We start from the raw sequence: 22,769 nt of genomic DNA on the forward strand, positions 1-22,769 counted from the left end.
TAATGGCCAATGAATGATTTGTTACATCGTAGTGGGAATTAAAATAATGGGAGGTGTGGGGGGTTAACTCTAGGTTGCAAACTTACGTTGGGCCTTTGGGATTTATAGAAAAAGTCTAGTGGTAATGCAAAAATCTGATTATTGAAATGTGAAGTGTTAGCAAGTATGCTCAATAAATACTCAACCAATCATTGACTATTCAGGTTTACGACTATGCAGTCCCCCCCAGGGACTTTGGGCCATTACCAACTCACTTCACTCGTCTAGCCATAATAATATGGTTGTAGAGTTTGTCTGCCCTTATAAAATTTAGACAACCAATGTAAAGATTTATCCTTCAGCTGAGTCGTTGATTCTTGTTGATCTGGTAGCAACACAGGAGTGTTGGCTAAAATAATTACAAAAGGGCATGCTGCTGGAGGTAAATCCGGCTTTTGCCTAATACCTCAGCCCTTTCAATATTGATAGGACCATGGCCTTCGGTCGGTAGCTATCCCCCTAGCTTCCCATCCATTACTACCGTCTACAATACTAGGAACTGATGACCTCCCCACTCTGGAGATATTTAACGACCCAAGTTTTGTAGGGGAGGAAATCTGTGGGGTGAGGTGGGCCCTTGATGAAATTCCTCCAGTAATCACATCTCCAAAGTGTCTTTGATTGTCTATCAGATCGTCCAGTGTCTCGTTAGGTGGGGGTTGCGATGATTGTGATTCAGCCCTTAAATGTGAAGCAGGAACAGCAGCAGAGGTATGATTAGAACCACCAGAAGTTAGATAAGGTAGGTAAGACTGTAATAAGTTTCCATTTTGTGCCCTCCCCATTCAATCACAAGCCAATTCAAAGTTGGATAATTGATTTAATCTCTCCTCTATTTTGTCTAGTTTGCTCAGTAGCGGGTGAAGAAGTGACGTTAGAATATGTTCCATTTTCTGACATAGATTGTCTCCTTGGCTTAGTGGGTGTGTGCTAGATAGAATATCGGAGTGTGCACACAGTGGCGTGGCTGATGGCACATCTAAAGGGGTAGTGGTAGATGCTTTTGATATTTTACTTGACTTAGATATTACAGTTTTCTTAGCCTTCCCTCTTTTTCTCTTACATGGTGGCTCCTCTATAGGGCTCCTATCTAGCCCAACAGTGTTAGAGATCTCAGTCAAGGGCAACGTGCTGGCTGGTAAATTCTGAGCAACCAGACCTTCTAACACATCCACTCTGGTAGAGACAATAGGGACAGACACAACGACAATATATCTTACGTCTTCCAAGGAGAGGCGACGCTCCGTAAGCTCAATTAGAGAGCACATCCGCCGCTCTCAATAGAAAGGGTATTAATAATTTCTCCTGCCGGTTCAGAAGGCATTGCCTTTCGCTTCAACATTCTATGGGCAAATGAATGCTGAAGTAAAGGACGTTAGAGGGGTGGCCCAGCCCAGCCTCTTTCAGGCGATAACCGGCGTGGACCCGCCCTTGGCAGGATTTGGAGTCCCTTAGTGGAGCCACGTAGAGACAGGCACTTCTCCCCCTCAGCAGAGCAGAGCAGGTTAGATGGCGGCTACCTATCTATTAATGCCCACAATTGTTTTTAGGCATACCCAGGTCAGGACCTATCTTTGCAGGTTGCCCTTCTGCATGAGGCTACCTGCGCTCTATTACCAGGCTGCACACAGCAGCAATCTCGTATGTGCAGCTCACACACATGCACACATGCTTGTTCACATGTAACCAGCCTACTGCCCCCTATCTTAGCTGTGCTGCAGGGGGCTTATCTTGAAATGTGAAACTGCTGGTAAAACCATTTTGTGCAATTACTGTGAAATTACCATTAGTGAGACTAAGTTAGTGAGACTCACCCAAAGCAAAGTTCCAAAAACCAGGTGATCAACAAAAAGCAAAGAATTCTGGTGAACTTAACGGGTGAAAAATATTTGCAACAGAAGTTCTGAAATTGACGAATTTCCAGATGCAGTCTAAAGTTTCTTTTTTGGGTTACTAAATAATGAGGTCTAGCTTCTTGAATGCCCTAGATGCAAATTACCACCTCAACGTTTTACTTTTGGATTGGACTACATCAAAGCAATAAGCACTAACATTATTGTCCATAATACTTTAAAAAAAACACATAAATACTTACATAAATTACATCACCCACATTTTACTTACAATTTTCTCTATTTTTTATTTTAGGCATGATTAAGTTAGCTCATTTGCAGAGTATAATTGACTCCTAATTGATTTGATTAATAGGCAGAAATGTATGTGGCTTGTCTAGCTGATAACACCAAAAATGTTTTAGTTGTTAAATAGGTCGTGGGAATCCTCTTTGTTTATACCTCGACTAATTACATTCCCTGTCCAGGCAGATGGTTACTAGGGACATGGAGTGCAGTGCAACAGTCATCTATCATGATGTGCCAAGTACAGTAACATAGAGGGTTGTGTAAGTGGCAATGAAATGCTTGTGTGCCCGAGGCCTCATGTGTGTCTTCAACAGACCACCCAACTAAAGTAGAACATTGCAAAACCTTTTTCAGGGATCATTGGTTGTGTAAATACATAGGCACACCCAAGGGACAAATTATGCATTCCCATTTTCCTACAAAGGGTCCCACATTTTGGGACACCAATATAATAACGTCTAGCAGGAGTCTACATGTGAGATCCAGCAGTGATGTCTCTAGTTCCCTCCCAATTAGCTCTACTGATATGTTGAGAAATTGGGACACATCCTAGAGCACAGGACCAGTTGAAGTCATGCAGGCCAAATCTAGTAAATCATGATCAGTTTTCGATCTCTTTCTGATGTTAATCCATTGTTGGTGGGCATTTCTGACCATTCTGAATGCTGACTTTGGCATTATGTTTGAACAACCAAGTCTTACTGAGTAGTGTTCCAAAATGCCATATTGCAGTGAAGCTTTGATGTCTGTTTATAGGGAGACACCGTTTGCTGGCCATACTTCAGCGTGAGCCCAAAAGTATACACGGTTAGTTGAACAATTCTCTGAAAGTTACAACATTTCCATATCATATCTTACACACTGCACATATTTGGAATAGTTGGACCAACATGGCACACTGATGAACTTTTTAATATAGCTTCCAATTTAATTTGCGATTTTTATAAAACACTCCTGAAAAGAAGTTTGGTTCAATCAAAATGTGTTGCCAATCTTCCAGTAACATTTATATATTAATATGTAGAAAAGTATTTGGGATGACATCTTACCCGCTATGAGATACCCGGAAGATGTCAAAGCTTTTTTATGAAAGACAGAATAATTACATTCAATAGTGGGTAGATTGGTGCCACACTTAGTATAGTACAGACTCATTAATTAGATTCCTTAAAGATTATATCTGACATAGTGGAATTTTCTACTTGTAACCCTAGAGTACTCAGGTGTCAAGTTCTTTGGTCAAACGTGTAGGTAGACGAAAGGAGTAGACAGCATTTTCTCAAAAATGCCTTTCAGTTGCTATATTGACTAGGCATCAAAGGGGTCTGCGATTTGGAGCACGGTAAAGCAAATCGTGGCATTCCTTATTCACACTCTGTAGCTAATATGGGAGGGTAGCACAGTTAGCAAAGTTTTCTTCTGACTCTTTAAAGAACTTGAAAATCTCAACAACCAGAATAAGTGATTACCCTATCTAGTACTACATTATGTCCCACCTTACTGAATTGTCTTGCGATCTGATTAGTTTCTTGTACCAAGAACTTTTCAGAAACCAGAGAAGGCCTAAGATGAATTCAGGACAAAATGAGTCGACCTTAGAATGCAGGTTCACATGGGAGTACACTAACATTCATAGAGACTGCCTGCTAAATTCCAGCAAGCTGCATGCTGAATTCTTCGAAAGTCTATCAAGTGATGAGTCTATCCTGCTAGACTGTGGATCTCTTTGCATCTGAACCCTACAAAGCACCTGGAAATGAGTCTGTTGTCTGGCAAGTACTACCTGACTTTGGGAGTGAGTAGCATCATAAGTGGATTTATCTTTGCCTTAGAAAAGGACTAAGATCCTTAGATGGTTTAAGTGACAGGATCCACTGCCAATGATCTGTCTAAATTACTTAGAAGCTTAAAGCTTAAAAGAAATACTTCAGAATATCCTTAAGTGCTGCCGGCCTGTTCATACCGTGGCACCGACGCTTTCTCAGTTTATTTGCACAGTACTGGTACTGAGGGGCGCAATCCCAAAGAATAGATGTGAAGAAACCTGAAGAGTCTTTTCAACCTTCTTTTGCAGCCCAAACCTCCACCGCTGGCTGATCAGAACGAGCCCTGCCAGATTATGCAATTAACTAAGTTCCAGAAGTTCCTTAAGGAGAGAGCCCTTCATCATGTTGATCTCAAAGTACATCTCCTTAGGCATTTAGATGGCTAGGCTGTTGACTATACCTTTGGGGTGTCTACAGCACTGATCGAATTCCCACTTGAAATAGAGATTGGACAGTTTGTGACCATGTGGCATCAATCTGATGGCCTTTATCCACCCTATATCCTACTTCAGCAAAGACTCAGTCTTATTGCAGAAAATGTTTTTCTGGACCGCATGAAAATAGCAAACATCTGCTCATGGTGAAGTGCCCAACACAAGAGGGCAACATATTCCAGCAGCCTCATTTTTCAATGACTAGCAGCTTTCCCACCCACCTAACTTTCCATTTAAATACTTGAAAACAAGAGAACCCGGCCTTCTAATGTGCCGTGGTTGGAAGCATATGTGCACCACAAGTGTACTGAACATTTTTTTTGTGGGAAATTGGTAGGTGAAATAAATATATACGTTTTCATTAGTGTTTTTCTTTGTTCTAAATCAGATTCCTCCTGATGAAGGTATAGTGTTGTCAATTGTCACTGGAACATAATTTTCTGTTTAATGGACTACTCAAGAAGTATATATTTAAGTATATATTTGAAGTAAATGAGTATTACAAAAGAATAAATAAAGCATATTAAAACTACAAAAAATATTTTCAACATTATTTTAAATCTATTATAAAACTGCTACATTTGAAACAAAACTGGTGAGTGCCACAGGGAAAGGCAACCCAGAATTTAGGCTTTGTTTCTCTTACAAGCAATCCCCCTTCTTAGTAGACCATAATGTATCTCTCCATCTATAAGCTGAGAGAGAAGATCATATGAAGTGACAACTAAGACACATGAATAACATCCAGTCCATCCATGTATGTCGTCGTCCACAGTTCTGACTTTGAAAAAACAAACACTTCGCCCTACATGACCGAAAATATTTACCTTGGTCAAACCTAGGTCCATTCTAATTGAAACATTTGATATTACATTCTTTCCATTGTTCTCTGTTGCTCTCAATAACATTGTGCCTACTGTTCACCTTCACATATGTATGTTTTCCTTCTTTTCTCTTGTTCTGGTTTCAGAATCTTGTACACCGCAATCATGTTTTTGTTTGATCTTTTTTCAGATATTTTAACAGGTGTAATTGCCAGGTGTCTGAATTATAGTAAAAACATAAAATTTATTATGTTATGTGGTACCTGGCATTTCCTATTTTCACTGTACACTGTCAAGTGGTATATAGTTAATAACATTTGACTATTTGCATAGCTGATTTTGTATTTTTTCCTGTAAGTTAGTATTTGTTTCAGTTACTCTCACTTAAGGTTACAGGTGAATTATACCCTTACATAAAGTCTTCGGGTAAAACCATCAAAAGGGTGCCCAAGATTCTCAGCCCTCTCCGAGGTACCTCCACCTGACTCTCAAATTTGAGACTGAATGCTCTTTATCTGTTGAATATATACATAGCATTGATCTGGTAAATTTCCTAACACATCAGTACCTCTTGCAGACATAAACCATAAGCTAAGCAAAATCTATAAAACAGGATCCAGGGCATCGCTTAAAAACCTTTGATCTACCACTGTTTTCCAATAGGTAGATTTGATGTTGTGAAAGCTTTGGTGTAACGCACTAACCCTTTGCTTTCTATACCACATCTACCTATCAAGCAGGCAGGATGACTCTGACAGTTAAAAGTTTGCTGCTGTCATATTGTTATAAGTCTGACCTTGCTAAGGTCAACTCTGTATTTGGAAGATCGGTCATTGAGAACCATTAAACTGGGTAATATAATGCTTGTTATATACAACACAAAGAAATGCCAGGAGTACAATATAAAACACTATCAAAAGTTAGTTGTTATAATAGTTAGTTGTTATTATTATTATTATTATTATTATCCTCAAAGTGGTATTCTCACAATTATCTAAAAGGGATGAAATTGGAGACAAAAACCTTACAGTCAACAGCATTATTTCAAAACTCCCTTGAAAAAAGCACAATAGTTTTAAGATTACAGGATAACCCCTGCTGAAATGGAGACCAGTTTAAAATTCTACTGCCAGCCTGATAGAAAATATTAACAGTAATATTAACAGTACTTTCCAAGGTGTGAGCAGCTTTCTAAAACTGCTGAAATTAGCATTTTGTCCCTCCCAAATTGAAACCGAAAGAGACAGAATCTAAGAGAACAAGAGTTAATAACCATAGCAATTTCATAATTTGTCCATACCTTCCAATTGCTTCCAAAATAGGTGATCTAAATTCTTTCCTTATACAGTATTCAATATTATCAAAAAAGGTACAGGACAAACCTTTTTGTATAAAATTGCATTTGTCATATAGGAACATTATGTACTCCCAAACCCAACTTGCGATTCGGTAACAGTTTTCTGAATTCCTATTTGGGTTTGGTACATACCAGAAAGCTTTTTTGTGGTCGCAAGGCTCCAATATAGCAAAGAGGATACGTTGTGCCCGCAACAAAGCTTTGTACATCTATACCAATGTTTACAGAGGTCCGACATTAAATAAGTAAAATGATTTAGTAATGTTCCCCCCTAGTGCACTGTAATATTCGGAGGCAACACAGACCAGTCTCCAATATCCGTATCATCTTTAGTTCTTTTAATTAACCCCCTAAACTTATTAAACTCTCTTTTAGCTCCATCCCCTAACCCAATTTCGAACAGCTTTGCTTACATTTCCCAGAAACCAAGAATAAACAAGACTATGTATAAGTTGTTACCTTTATTTCTTGCTTTAGCTATCAGCTTGCTCCTTATTGCATCTGAGGGCGTGTCAAACGAACAGAATGTCCCTCTTCCTCTCACTCTGCTGATAAGATGTGGATAGCGGGACTGGATAAAAGACATTAAAAACAACATATTGGAGTTCAGCTTTGGCTCCTGTTTCTTTAATCATCATTCACACAGTCTCGAATCTCTGCTTTATCTTCCCTTTCCATGCCTTGATAACACAAGTCAAAAGCAGGATGATTGAGCCCATGCTTACCCTTTATTGTATTTTTTCAAACTTTTCCGTGAAATTTGTTGGAAACTAAAGTGTGCTGTGAACTGCAAAAGGTAAAATAAAACTGCAACATTACATTTACAAAGTGTTGTGTGTTGATGATGTAATCAGCGGTGCTCCTGCAAAAAAAAGCTGTTATGCGCAACACTTAGTGTCGCACCATGCGGCAAAGGAGAACAAGTTGTGTTTTGCATAAGATTTCGCTCCATGGACACCACCCAATGGAAAATCACATAATATGTCTCATTTTGAGAGTATTACACACATATAATAAATATGCAATTATCCTTTTGCTAGTTGTATGCACCAGCTTTCATTAGGCACTACCCTTTCATGCAAAGCCAGGTTATGCTGCATCAGTAGATCTGGCTTTGCATAGAATTCCATGGGTGTTCTGCACAGTTCACACCCAGTTCAATGTCCTTTGCATATGTTCATTGAGATTTGGTGATGTCTGCAGCAAAGTCACTTTGCGGTACTCTTGTATTACATTTTAACTGCAAAAAGTGTTTTGCACACAAAAGTTGATCAGCATTGCCATTTAAGACTCTGTCATGTGAGCACCAGTTTAAAAGAATAGAGGATTTGGGATTTGGTATACAAGACAGTAGCTCTCCCAAAGCATCTAATAACATTTTCATGCATGACAGGTGACAACATCAAATCAACTACCACTTGTGCTAATTGTTGCCCTATGGGAGCACCTAATGTTACAATTTCCACCCTTGCTTAGGTTATCCTATGGGAGACGGCGTTTACAACACAGTCATCACATCGCAGTTCCTTTACAACATGGTTGTTACATCGACCGCGTTGTTATAACACGATGCCTTTACAACGCAAATCATTAGATCGACTTGCTGTAGTGGGCACTCTAACACAAGGAATAGTATAATTTACTATTCCAACACCTTTCCTACTGTTGCGCAGCCTGGAGTTGGAATAGTAAATTATACTATTCCTAAGTCCAGCGTGCCCCAAACAGCAAGTCAATCTAATGAGTTGCTTTGTAAAGGTATAGCGATCTAACAACGCGGTCGTTGTAACGACCGCATTGTAAAGGAGCGCGATGTGAAAGCATGCGTAATAACATGCTATATTCTTATAATCGTTTTTCCACATGTAGTAAACTAGTGAGGAGGGTTTGTGGGTAGGCAGGGAGTGTATTACTCTGCTTAGTGGCAAAGCACACCTACTTAGAACTGGACTGAAAACACTAAACTCATTACCCATATTTGACAGAATGGTTCAACCTGCACTTCTCGAACTGGAATATTTGTATCAAAGTGACATTTTCTGCTGAACCACACCACATTGATGTAAACTAGGCAGTTTTGGTGTCCCATACAGGCTTCCATTCAAACATTTCTAATTTCACTTAGAAAAGCACCCGACTTGAATAAGTTCCAAAAGATCGGGCTTACTAGCTTATAATAATTAATTGAAGAGGTTGAAAGCTGAGAGCCAATTTAGACCCCACCTCCCCCTCTGAGCTCATACACCTTTTAAATCAAATTTAATTATGAGAGATCACTTCAATATCCTCACCCCTTCCACACAATATACTTCTTGAAATGTGAATATGTGTGTAGCATAAATATTGTGTGCCTCTATGAACTGCCCCGTTATGTTTGAACTGTCTCCTCACTTCACTCATGTCCCATTACTTTGAGCCGTGTGCATTACCTGAAGACCTTTATGTAATCACCTCCGCTATACAATGATATTTCTTTTCTCCTTCCTTATTGAAGTTTTGAAGCGCCTGGTCTTGAGGCCACTAAGAGACTCACTAAATCAACACCTAGGGTCAGTGATAGCATGTAGGACCTGTATCAAGAGGAGAGAGGCACATCGAGGGGGTAGGCCTCAAGGACAGAATTACATGACAAGTCATGTCCCCCCTAACACGGCATCACAGAGAGGATGCGGTAAGCCACATCTGTTTAGAGATCCTCCGACTAGTGAGAGCTCCATCCAATGGGCCACTCCAGAAACAGAATGGGAAAGAAAGAAGACGCCAGTTAAGAGGCACGAACCAAGGAGTTGACATACTGAGGCCTGAGACAGTATGACAGATAGAGCGTACTATCCTTGTTTGCACCATGGTGCACCTTTAAAAAGCTGTGCTGGGCACAAACAGGGACAGAACACTCTATATAAATAATGTGCTGCCCTCAGGGCTGCCTCAAACCCGATCCTGTATGGGGGCAGCGCATTCTGTCAAACATGGAGCGTCTATTTACAAGCCCCTCCATGTTTCACTGTGCAGGTGGCTGCCAGATGCACTTCAAAGAGGGAACATAACCATCCTGCTAACAGGTGCATTGAGTGACTGCACATGCCTGCAGGGAGATGTCTGGCGCGTCCATGGGGCCCCCTTTCTTCCCTCCAGAGGGCTACAATGAGGGAGCACACTGACAGTGCCATGCTTTTTTGGCGCACTCTCAGTTCACCTTCTATGAGCTGTTTGCCTCTGTGTCCGTGTCTATAATATAGCAGGGTTGCAAAGGCAAAGTGATTCCCTCATTTGCATGGAGCCAGTCACAAGCGTCTGTGGCCACTTCTGTAATACCATAGTGCCTCGTGGGGCCCACAATGTGGGCACACACGCTCATTGTCCAACTTCCCCCTCCCCACCCGCCACTATGCAAGATGGCTCCTGTAGGCAACCATTCTTGAGGAGGGCATTGCTCGAGTGAAGAAACTAGGACTGACTGTGTCACATCTTCTTGACACTAGTGAAATACCGCCTGGAAGATCTGTACTCTTTCAATTGCAATAATAGAAGGGTGACTCATTTCTACGTTTTGCGGTTATTGGGTGGCCGCTGCAACATTATTCCAGTGCTTAATTTGAGCCGGAGCTTTCCGGTGCTGAGCACCGGCACTTGATTGGTTTCCGGTGCTCGGCACCGGCACCTAATTGCCAACACCACACTTAGGGCAGACTGCCACAAGGTGGCGCTGCTCATGTCATTTAGAGATGAGCAGTATACCAGTTGTTTAGGAGAACAATATACATTTAAAAATGACTAATACCTGTCTCCCCAGCCATTCCTTTAGCTTTTGGGACCTGAAATAATCTGAACTGTCACATTTACATGCCAGAAAGATGGTTAGTAGTTGTTTTGGCAGCGATGACGAGGGCGATGGGTGGTCCAAGCTGCAGTGGTCTCCTGGTCAGAGCCCTGGCACTTAATATTTTACAAATTAAGCACTGCATTATTCCCTATAATTCTTTGAGTGAAACTCTGATTCCTGTTGTTTACTGTGCAGGCTTCCCATGCTATTCTGAAAGATCAGAAAAGACAAACTTGCAGTGTCTTTTTAAATTATGTAGAGACTAGCTACTGCCCATAAAGCACTCATTCTCCAAGGAACCCACCACAACCAAATGTCGTCGGAATTTCAGTGCTTTATACTGTCGCGGAAGACTGAAAACCGGTTTCAAGACCAAAGTTTGAACCTAAACTGTTATACATGGATGTGGGTTTCCCTCACAGAAAGCTATCCTATCAGGTCAGTCTGCATCATGACAGAGACCCAGTAACTTGGCTACACATGCAATTGCGTGCACCAAGACCACCGCAGAAATCTAAAAAATAATCACATGATGCATACATTCATAAACAAAAGCCACAGTCATGTTGTTCAAAAACTTGCTTTGTGAAAAGCGATGAGAAAAACTATTGACAAATCTATCTGCCTAGAAAACAAGATCTATGAAACCGACTGAGAAGTTGCACATATTGAGGATTTTAATGAGCCCCGAAGCTTGTGGGAAAAGCCACAGAGGTCCATCCATGATATCACTGTTTGGTGTAATGGTTTTGTCATTGAAGCATTGTTAATATTAAAATACATGCTGTGCTGTTAAAGTCACTGCATCTGAGATTTTAAAAAAAAGGTTTAGTTAGGTTTCCACTATTTTTGGAACCGTTTGCAAGGGAGACCAAACAAAAAACAGCAAAACGGGAAAGTAAGAGATGGGCACGCCTGTCTTTTTTTACTCGGACAGAATAAAAAAAAAAAACAGGTGCGGCCCATCAATAATAGCGCACTAGGTATATAAGACATCAAATTAAGAGGGAATTCAATTTTTCAAACATTAATAGCTGATCATGAAGCCTCAAAATAAATATCACACGCGTTCACAAAAATCTATCTAATTTAATGCGCCCTCAGCTCATCGATAAAGCACTATATTCGTCCTCCATCGCCTGACAACCTGACGGCCCAAGGGGAGGGTAAACACTCTCAGTATTTGCCATAAATCTCATGGAAAATAAATTGCTTCTGTCTCAGGCCCTATTCGCGGAGGCAAGATGATTAATGACAGGGTTAAAGGAGGGACGCCGCAAACCCTTCAAATATGGCGTGCACAACGTCCCCTGGAGGGCTTGGATTTAATGATCTGTTATCACAGACATGATCACATCTCCCTTCCCTTAAATCCCTGAGCTGCAGTCGGAAAGAAGATGCTGTACCGACCAGGAGTAAAGTGTCCGACAGGGCCGGACTGGCCGTAGCGGGCACCGGGCAATCCCCCGGTGCGCCGCACGGGTGGGGTCGGTTTTGGGCCCCTGGGGGCCGTTTTTGCAGCATAGCTGCAAATTCGGCCCTGTAACAAAATCGTCCGAAAACCGGCCCTGGCAAAGAGCGCGGCAGCACACCGAAGGCGCGCCAAAGGCAAGCCCGCCTGCGCCCGTCCGCGACGGGCCGGGACCAGGGGCCACATCCCCTGCACAAATGCGTAGCCCCATCCTAGGAAAAACGAGCCACCGTACTCACTACTCTAGTGATGAGCTCAGGAGCCTCAATATTTTAAAGGCAAGCAACCCAGCACTATGCGCACGAATGGGACCATTAAACACCACAGGCCCTTTCTGTTGCATTAACTGTAGATGGGAGAGTGTTAGCTGGCTCGACCCCACTCCGATAAGCACCCCAAATCTTGCCCTCAAGTGCATCTATATTAACGCAAGATCCCTACCCAAACATGCTATGGAGATATGGGACATTTTGACTGAACTCAAACCCCACTTAGCCTTTATAACCGAGACCTGGCTTGATCATCATAGCACCACCGATATTGCAACAGCCCTCCCAATTGACTATAAAATACTTTATTTAAATCGAGAGAAGAAAAGAGGTGGAGGGGTAGCCCTGATATTCAAGGACTCCCTCTCCTGCAAACAAGAGGTGATCACACAGGCCAATAGCCACAAAGCTATGGCCTTCTCGGTGTCTATAAACACTAATATTCTATTTGGCGGAGTGATAATTTACAACCCCCCAGGCAGCACGATGGATTTCTGTGTCCAGCTTCTTGCACAAATCATGCCAGTCTGTCTCAAAAACAAAAACATCCTGTTGATAGGGGATTTCAACATACACCATGACAACGGCAATAATGCCCTTACTAAACAGCTACTAGAAGATATGGAAATCCTACAGCTGACTCAGAGAATTGATCAGCCCACACACATAGCAGGACACACATTGGATTTGATGTTCTCTAATATAGGAACCATCGACATCACTGCAATAAATCCAATGACTTGGACAGACCATTTTTTGATTGAGTTTTCTATCAACTTATTCTCTAGACACCTCAAATTATCGACCCAGGCATCAGTGAAAACAAAGAGCTGGAAAAGATTTTCGGTAGAAAAATTTCAGCAACATTTCTCACACACAAACACAATATCCACTAGCACGAATGATGAAATACAACTACTCCAAAACAACATTAGCAGTGCACTGGAACACTGTTCCGTCTCACACTCTAAACACAAAAATAGATCCACTAGATCAGAGAAATGGTATGGATCTGAACTAAAGTTAATGAAAAGGAAATGCACACTTTATGAACACAAATGGAGACTCAATAAAACTCATGAAACTAGAGCCACTTACAAAAAAGAACTTTCACTTTATAATAAAGCCATTAGAAAAGCGAAGAAGGATTATTTCTCAAATAGAATAACAGAAAATAAAAATTCTTCAAAAGAACTTTGCAAAATAGTCAAAGAACTATGCAGCCCTACGAGTCTTTCAAGTGATCTCACTCCCTCGCAAGAAAATTGCAATAAAATAAACAAATATTTCTGTGAGAAAATAGACACAATCTATGCCTCTTTTTCAAATACCGATCTGAAACATACTGAACCTTATGTACCATCTTTAACCCAGGCTAATTGCCTCAGGTTCGGCCCCTTCTCAGAGGAGGAGGTGTGCAAAGTTATGCTAGAAGTAAAATCAGGCTCCTCCTCAGATCCATGTCCACATCACATATTTTCACAATTAACTTCGACAATAGGTCCTGCCGTTACAAAAGCATTGAACTTTTCTCTAAACTCCGCTGAATTTCCTAAAATTTGGAAAAACGCCATAGTCACCCCTCTACTAAAAAAAAGCGGGAACTGATGTTAACAACCCGGCAAACTATCGGCCTATATCTCAGTTACCCTACCTATCTAAGGTGTTGGAAAATCTAGTCAACAGACAGTTGTCTAACTTCCTGGAAGTCAATGATCTACTGGATATATCTCAAACAGGGTTCCGGATTAACAACAGTACGGAGACAACTCTACTAGCAGTGATGGATAACATCAGAACCCAGGTAGATCAAGGGAAAACAGTCGCCCTGATATTACTGGACCTCTCGGCGGCATTCGATACTGTACCCCACAATCGGTTACTGGAAATCCTTGCAGCGAAAGGAATCCAGGAAAAAGCCTTAGGGTGGCTACAGTCTTTCATGCAAGACAGGACATAATCAGTACACATGGGTGACTTCTTATCCCCTCCCCGGACCATCAAGTATGGGGTCCCACAGGGGTCGTCATTAAGCCCGACCCTGTTCAATGTGTTTGTCTCCTCACTGGCCAAAATAGGACGAAAATGGGGTGTCGATATGTGTTCCTATGCAGACGACACCCAATTGATGATCACACTGGACGAGGAGGATGACCCTAAAGATAGATTACTCAATTGCCTTACGGAATAAGCCACTTGGATGCATAGTCACTGTCTTAAACTAAATGCAGACAAATCTGAAATAATGCTGTTTGGCAGACATACACAGCTATGGGACAACAGCTGGTGGCCCACAACACTAGGCACCCCCCTAACCCTACATCGACGGCCAAGAATCTAGGGGTGTCACTAGATAACACCTTAAGTATGAAAACCCACGTATCAATAATCTGTGGTAAAGGCTTTGCATTACTAAAAATGCTCAGAAGAGTCTTTCCATGGATTCCCATTGCATGTAGAAAGATCTTGGTTCAGTCCCTACTTATGAGTAGGCTGGACTATGGAAACTCCCTGTTTGTAGGAATGGCTGACCATCTCTTTTCCAAACTACAGGTCGTACAAAACGCTGCAGCCAAGGCAATATGCAACAAAAGAAAATACGACTCAGCCAAGAGCTGTATGAGAGAACTACACTGGCTGCCGATGAGACAAAGAGCTATCTTTAAGCTACTGTGCATAACGCATAGAATACTACATGATACAGGCCCCGGTATTCTAAAAAACAAAGTCAAAATTTATGTCCCATCTAGGAATCTACGCTCCCAAACTACAGCTAGAGCCAGAACCACACGCGTGAAAACAACAAAGATGGGCGGGCGAGCCTTCTCCCACCTGGCGGCAACCAGTTGGAATGAGTTGCCTGTGAATCTTAGACTAATAAACAGCCACCTGCTCTTCAGGAAGCAGTTGAAAACATTTCTCTTCCCTAAACCTGACTAAAATTTAACCATCTTGTACTTACCCTTCACTTCCTTCACTGCCACAGTAGCGCCGTGATATCCTATCTGGGATGATTGTTTGCGCTTTATAAGTACCTTTAACATTAACATTAACATTAACCCAAGCCCCGGGGGGGCCAGCCGAGCACTTTTCCAGGGCCGGTTTTGGTTCCCAGTCCGGCCCTGGTGGCCGACGAGTTAAGTGCGCCGACCAAGAGTAAACTGCAGTAGAGGATGGGAGGAAAGACCCTTCCCTCATGACAACCCGTACATAAGGCACTCTCTGCTAGCGATGCTGTCCTTAAACAATAAGGCTTATATTTATCATTTTTTCAGACAGCGCAAAGCAGCAAGCTTCCTTGCTGCACGGCGAGGAAGGGAAAGGGCAGAAATGCACTGTATTTAACATGATACGCTGCATTCCTGTCCTTTCCTAGCACTGGCGCACTTTTGGCTGCCAAGCGTCAATGCAGGCACTCTTGCATCATGGTGCGAGGGGACATGCGTTGTAGGCAGGATTCTTTTTGTGCAAGAAGGAAGGCATTTTCCTCTTTCTATGAGTGCTGAAGAATGCAGCACATGTAGAAAGAGGAAAAAACGAATAAAGATATTTTTTCTCATTACGCCTCACCAGGGGAGGTGTAGCATTTTGACGCATTCCCAGCTCTACCACTAAAGGCAAATCTGGGAATACGCCAAAATCCATGGGTGGATACCTGGGAAACCCACTCTCCACCCATGGAACACCTCTTCGGGGCAGAGTAACAAAAGGCAGAGGAGTTGACCTAACGGCGAGGACGGTCGACCTCGAATCCGGGGAACCAGGTTCGAGTCTCGGCAATGATGCGGAACATCCTGTGATTCTGGGCAAATCACTTAATTTACCTGTGCCAACCGAAAATGAATGTGTCCTCATGTAACGCAACTGGTGCTATGTAAAGCGCTCTGATACCCGATACCTTCGGGTGAAGTTCGCGCTATATAAAACTCCGTAAAAAACAAACAAACAAAAAAATATGTGCTGCCTTGCATTACTCCGGATTTATCAAGCCACGCAGTCACTTAGGTTGTGCATGGCCATTGCATAGTGCAAGGACGACACAGAACCTTGATAAATCTGGCCATGAATTTTACCACAGAATGAAAGAGCAGACCAAAACTGCTGACGGGCAAATTCACATCAATTTGCGCTTGCCTGATCTTTGCAGATGCTTAGTTTTATTACATGTATTATAGCATACAGTTAATAAACGAGCAATGCCAAAACCAAATGGCCTGGCATCAGTGCGCGACTGCAGGCATTCACAAGTGCTGGTTTCATACGCTGCACTGGCAAATATTGTTTATTAGATTAATGCATGCCCTATCGGCTTTACCAATGCTTAGGAAGAAAGTAGCAAAAGGGGATAAGTAACAATACTTCTTGCCTACATATTTGTGCTGTCAAGCCAGACCTAACAAGCATTCCCAAAGCCAGTAGGTCTGATGTTGCCAAAGTTTGTTTTGTTTCTTTGTTGCTTTTGCACATCTTCATTGTTGTGTGAACACCAGCATCTTTGTTAATATTAAAATAAATGCCCCGAAAATAGTTTTAGTCTCAAAAAGCAAACATTTGCATAGATGTTTCTAGCAATAAGGAATCTACATTGTACGATGTGCTCCTTGTGAAAGAGCAGAATGCCACCACTCACAGTCAAAGTAGCCAATATCTGAAGTAGGTAGGACCCTTTACCTCATGCTGTATGGTATTGCGGCAGAAAAAATGTATAAATGATACAATACTAGAACGATGGAAGAAGAAGACTGGCTGAAAGCCCATATGAGCAAGTATATTATATAATTAACTTTAGTAAAATCAAAAAGTCTTGGCTAATATCAGATCTAAAAAAAGTCAGTCTATACTTGTATTGGAACATTTACTTCCAAGATAAGGTGGATGCCTCTCGGGCAATATTAACAATGATTAATTCATGAAACAGTTTCCTAAACCGGTATGTCCTATCCACCCAAATATATCAGAGGTGACAAACAACCCTATGGCTCAGGGAAAATCAGTTAACAAAATCAGTTAATATTTTATATTGTGTTTAGGCCCCCTTGTACTTTCAGTAGAGGCATTGTGTTTTTGGTCCTAGAGCATCTTAACTTAGTGCCCACTGCTTTCATATGTAATGTATACTCATCGTTTGTTAAACTGTATCAAATGTGTGTGTTTTATGAATCATTTGAAGTGACTGTATATTTCTTTACTGAGGGCCACTTTTATTTTTTGTTGAATTATAATAAATGTAATCATCATAAAGGTAATGTATGCTTTCTTTAAAATTGCATTTAAGATAATCACATATGCTGTGTTCATTTAGAACTTGTTTAAATCTAATCTTGGCCTAACTTGTATTGTAACCAGACCTCATTGCACGTGTCACGTTTGATAAAGTGTCTTGCTTTTCCCTTTCTTTGCAAGTGTCTATCCGTGTCCTCAGTAGCTTACAATAGGTTAATTGTTTATCGCATTAGATTAGCAGGCCTCACTCATCCTCTAATTAACTGTTGGCCTTTGGAGATTGAGACTGAGACCATGGGAGACACCATCGCGTACCAGGCAGAGCTGACTAATGTTACATCCAAGGTCGTCCAGATGATTGTTTCTTTGATGCAAGCGGTGAAACTAGGGAGCTTATCTACCCCCGAGACCACTGTCGATCAGATCCTCATCATTTTCTACCTAACAAAACGATTGGTTGTTTGGTAGAAGATAAGGAGAAACCTCATGGAAAAAATGGTCATGCTCTAATTGTGTGCTCTTTGGAATAGCAGATCAGGCCCTGTTCTGACTTTGCTAAGAGAAAATCTCTTTTCAACTGTTCTGTTTCCCTGCCCACATTGGTAAGCTTCATGCTTGAATACTCAGACTCTTCCAGATGCTGACACCTTCCGCTTAGAGTTTCAGTACTTCATTTAGAATAGGGACGTTCCTTTATAGAACCTGCATGGGTTATATTTTGTTCTTTGTACGTTATTCTGTTTTGCATATTCTTTATGATTATATGTAATGGATGTAATTTAGACTGCATGAATATTTAAATATAAAAGTTCTTACCATATTCTTCTAGCAATTTTTCTGATTGACCTGACTTGTAGCCTGAACTAAATTTGCCCATAAAACCCCTAAGGTTTGGACACCATCCTCTTGTTTTTTAGGGAGCCATATTGGTTTCAATGCAAGTGCAATGTATTTCTGATGTTTGCTCCTTTATTACACTTCACGTCCATATGACCAGTGGTAGATTTTATTTGATGATTTCACCAAGAGATTGAGATTCAAGAAACCTAACTCTACCAGGACAATGCAAGAATAAGAACTTGGCATTGCATGCACAGAAGAGCAAAACAAGCAGTCTTCGGCCACTGGCCACCTTAGATGGGCTCTTACTCCCCTCACTAAAATGCCTGCCACCTCCTGCATGCCACACACACCACCTCAGCCTACTATCCTCAATATAAATCTTTTTTCTCTTCAGCATGCTTACCTAATTTCTAAATCTAAATTAGATGCCTAAAAAAATAATAATCATTTTATTATATTTTAATATGTAGATTCTTCTTGTAAAATGTTCCCTGCACATGATTCATTATCCAGCCACCAGTCAGTGTGACCCCATACTACGAACACTGACGCTTTCAAGATAGTTTTGTGTTACTAAAGCACAAAGAACAATTCCAGTGGAGAAACATCAATAGTGAAAGTGACTTGGCAAATTACCTTCATCTTAAAAAGTGAAAACACCTTGCTCTTCTCATAAAGTATCTAGAGTTTGAAACATCAATAAAATGCAGATTGGCTAAATTGAGGGGCGAATATTAAAAACAAATTGTTTGACAGGGATTATTAAGAAGACCTATGCCAGGTTGTGAAGATATTAAGGGTCTTATGTCATCTTGTTTTGGAAGTAAGAGACCGAGTAGGTAATATATCTCAATGGAGGATGGGATCATACAGGAGGACTCCTGTTCAGAAAGTCAGGCAAAACCAGTGTCAAAAATATTTACACACCCCATTAACCTGCTTTCTTCGTAGCCCATATGTCTTTTTCTAGCCTATTTGGTGAATGCATTACCTGTAAATCGTGTAGTCCGTTATAAAGAACCTTCCCAGAGTACACAACGTTGCTCAGGAGCTTCTCTCGCTTGATGACGTTCAGGACTTCAGCAAGCATGAGGTTCTTGGAGGGATCACCGAGCCACGTGTTAAAAATTCTGTAAGGCTTTGAAACAATAAAGATGAGAAACAATTTCAGAGACAATAAAACAACACTTTGATTCCTCATCAAATTGAACATGGCCAACAGATATCTCAATTTTATCTGGGAGACCATGTTCCTTCTACAAACAAGTGTAGTCTAGACCTTTATTTCAAGCATTTTAATTGAGATAAACAAAACTGCCAAAGTATACTGAGTTGCTAACTAGAATCACTGAAATTAAAAACAACGCCTTTTATAACAAAGAATGATCTGTTAATCTGTGTGTTAGTTGAGGTATGACGATAGAGTTAGCTTTTCACTTATTTTTATCTTACGTTAATGTGTGGCCTTACATTTTAGTGAATACGTAACCTCCAAAGTACCGCTGGGCAAACGCGCCATATGGTATTAGAAAATGCATGTACAGCAACAGTTACGCTGATCCTGTATGAAGAAGAAACTAGCCTAATAGTTGTGGTAGATTTATCTGGAGAGTTTACTCATGAAACACTATTGAACATCCTCTATCACAGAGTTGTAATAGCTCTCAATTGGCTCACAACGCTTTTCACCTAAAGTAGTCTACTGGTAAAAACAGGCAATGGAAATAAACAAATGCTCCAATGAGTCTACAAGGTTCTATGTAATCCCCAATATTATTCAACTACTAAACCTCAAGAACAGTGGTGTCAAAATGCACACCAAACTACACACAATTATATCTGAAGCGTACCTCTATCAAATACATCTCACTCCAACTTTGTCTACAGAAACTACATAATTGGATGCGTTTCATATTCCCTAATACTAAATCTACAGGAAATTGAATTCTCACTTATTACACCTAAATCCCCAAAAGTAAGCCAAAAACTACCCGAGAGCTCAACCATATATTTTCACACCTACCGTGGCACCAACTGCTAAATATCTATGCTTCATAAGCAAATCCATACGATCTCCTAATAACTACATCGGCAAACAGAGCTATTAGCAAACTATCTGGCACACATACTCACAAGTCCATCTCCTTCCAAGGATTGTAGAAATATGCAGTACTAGTGATCTAAATAGAGCAAATCAAAATAGGCAAAGGTATAGATTGAGCTAAGCATATTAAAACAAACACCAAATTAAACTAGCTACTATAAAATAACTATTTCAGAATTTCAAAACAATGCTCATGCCTTTTGTGGCAGCACTTAAATGATCATATCAAGTTTGCACACATGAACTCCTTTTAAATGACACAAGACATTGCACCTTGGTCAAGATTCCTTCCTCTGCCAACAGAAATATTTGACAAAATAAAGTTGGATAACGTTTAAAACAAATCTAAAATGGCAAGCATAGAGCCTGCCTGTGCACAGCTGGAGCCTCCAAGTCCAAACAGAGATAATCAAGGGCCTGATTTTGACATTGGTGGATGGATTAAGTAATGTCGCCATGGCAGAGTGCTTTACTACTGCCATGGCCTACTCCGCCCAGCAAATTTAGAGATATCGCAGTGGACATCTCTTACTTTTACAGGGACTGCAGTCACAGCGGTTCCTGCAAATGCATTAAAATTTTGACTGACGTCTCTGTCGGGCTGTGGGAGGTTAATGTAGGCAGCAGAAATGGAGTTGTCTCTACCGTCCATGTAGGAGAGTAGGATCTGCACCTTATGTTGCCCCCGCTTTTTTTCTGATGTTAACACTGGTTTCTGGCTATAGTCTGGCTAGGACCCTGCTGATCAGGGCCCCAGCCTCTTTGTTCTCTCTAAACAACTTGGAGTGCATATTAGAAGCACTAGTGATTGGATACTCTGGTACCTTATGAGCCCCTAGTATATGGTACCTTAGGTACCAAGGGCATAGGTACTTCACAACCCTACCAGGGGCTGAAGCATGTATTATGCCACCCATAGGAAGCAGACTAAATCTGACACCACAGACCTGCTACTGCAGCCTGGGTGAGGTAGTGTTAGCACTCCTCACTGAGATATAAGTTCACTATATCTCTACCTAAACACAAATATAAACCTATCAGTCACCCCTAAGGCAGGCCTTATCAATCCTGAGGGCAGAGTGCTTGGTTTCCATGTGAGGGGGTGCCTCTGCCTGAGCAGGGCCCCTCTGCAGCTCTCAGAGTCCATTCTCTGTGGCTGTTTGTAGATGCGATTAAACTATATACTCTTAAGTGCATTATAACCTAGCGGTAAATGCTAACTTTGGAATGGCTGCAACACATGTCGTGTTTGCTGTCAAACGCTTTGGAATCATACCCCCACACCAGTAACTGGTGTGGGAGTATGATCCCACCCGCCTAGAGGGATAGACATGTACCCACTGTGGAAACACGGTAGAATCCTGAAGAGCCCTGGCATCACAAAATGGATGCCACCAGTCACAGACACTGGGCTACCCTCCTGCTGATGACCGAAACTCGCAGTGGAGGAGGCCCAACAATAGGCTTCCTGTCACAGGGAGGGGTGGTCACCTCCCAGACAGGGTTTAGTGTATTGGGGCTGGGTGAGTGCACTCCTAGAGTGCTTTGAAGTCCTGCACTGGGGGAGCAGTAGGCTCCTCTGCGCATATGCCAGCTCAAACCGGTTCAGGGGCTACAAGCCCCTGCTCTGGTGCGAGACTGGACAAAGGGAAGTGGGTGTAGCCACCCACTCCCATGACGCTCCCATAGGAGGGGTCATAGAGCTAGTCCCTCCCTTCCTTGTAGTATAAGTTAGGGAACCCTTGCCATTGCAAACAAGATATCCCTGGAGGACGCTCTGAAGAAGAAACCTGGACCTTCGACGTTCCACTACCTCTGGAAGACTGAAGAATCTCCCTTGGAGTCAAGGAGTGACTCCCTGCTTGGCAGGCACCAAAACTTTGCATCAACGGTCGCAAACTTTCCCGCTCTCGCCGGAGTCCGAAGTCCCTGCAGCCCTGGAAGTGGATTTCCTGACTTCTACAAGGCCATCGTGAGTCCCCAGCGATGCTGAGGCAAGTAGACCCCACGAGTGACGAGGAACCGCAATACCTGGGTACCGGGCACTATTTTCGAGTGCAACCCCTTCACGACGTTCTATGAACTTGTGCATTGGACCACGTGTGGTCCAAGCCTCCAGCAGGATTTCCTCCGAAGATCAGAGGCCTACCTTTTCCCAAGTGACCGTGGGCTCCTGGTGAGTGAATCCTCCCGAGGCGTCTTCGCGATCCCTTGCTGGTTGGCTTGTGGGTCCCCAAAAGACTTTTCTTCAGAACCAAAGGGCTCCCCTGGTTGCTCCAGGCCTGCCCTGACTTACCTTCGCTGGGTGAGTCCCTCAGACCTTGCTGGTCTGCACCGCTGACTTTTTACACTTTCCACGAGACTTGCTGGTGCCAAGGCTTGTTGGCTCCAATCTGGTCGCCGGCACCGCAGTAA

General features: G+C 42.0%; 1 protein-coding gene across 3 annotated transcripts in view; it reads right to left on the bottom strand.

The window, feature by feature from the left end:
- Positions 1-22,769, bottom strand: part of ABAT (4-aminobutyrate aminotransferase) — a 499,792-nt gene that overhangs the window by 33,472 nt on the left and 443,551 nt on the right. For all 3 annotated transcript variants that reach the window (XM_085628334.1, XM_085628336.1, XM_085628335.1), the window contains exons 14-15: positions 19,242-19,388; positions 7,081-7,192 (exon numbers count right to left, since the gene is read on the bottom strand). In XM_085628334.1, coding sequence (XP_085484460.1) covers positions 7,081-7,192; positions 19,242-19,388 — 259 coding nt within the window. The remainder of the gene's footprint in view (positions 1-7,080; positions 7,193-19,241; positions 19,389-22,769) is intronic.

This window comes from Triturus cristatus, chromosome 10 (genome assembly GCF_964204655.1).
Source record: "Triturus cristatus chromosome 10, aTriCri1.1, whole genome shotgun sequence".
In the NCBI taxonomy this organism is placed as follows: Eukaryota; Metazoa; Chordata; class Amphibia; order Caudata; family Salamandridae; genus Triturus; species Triturus cristatus.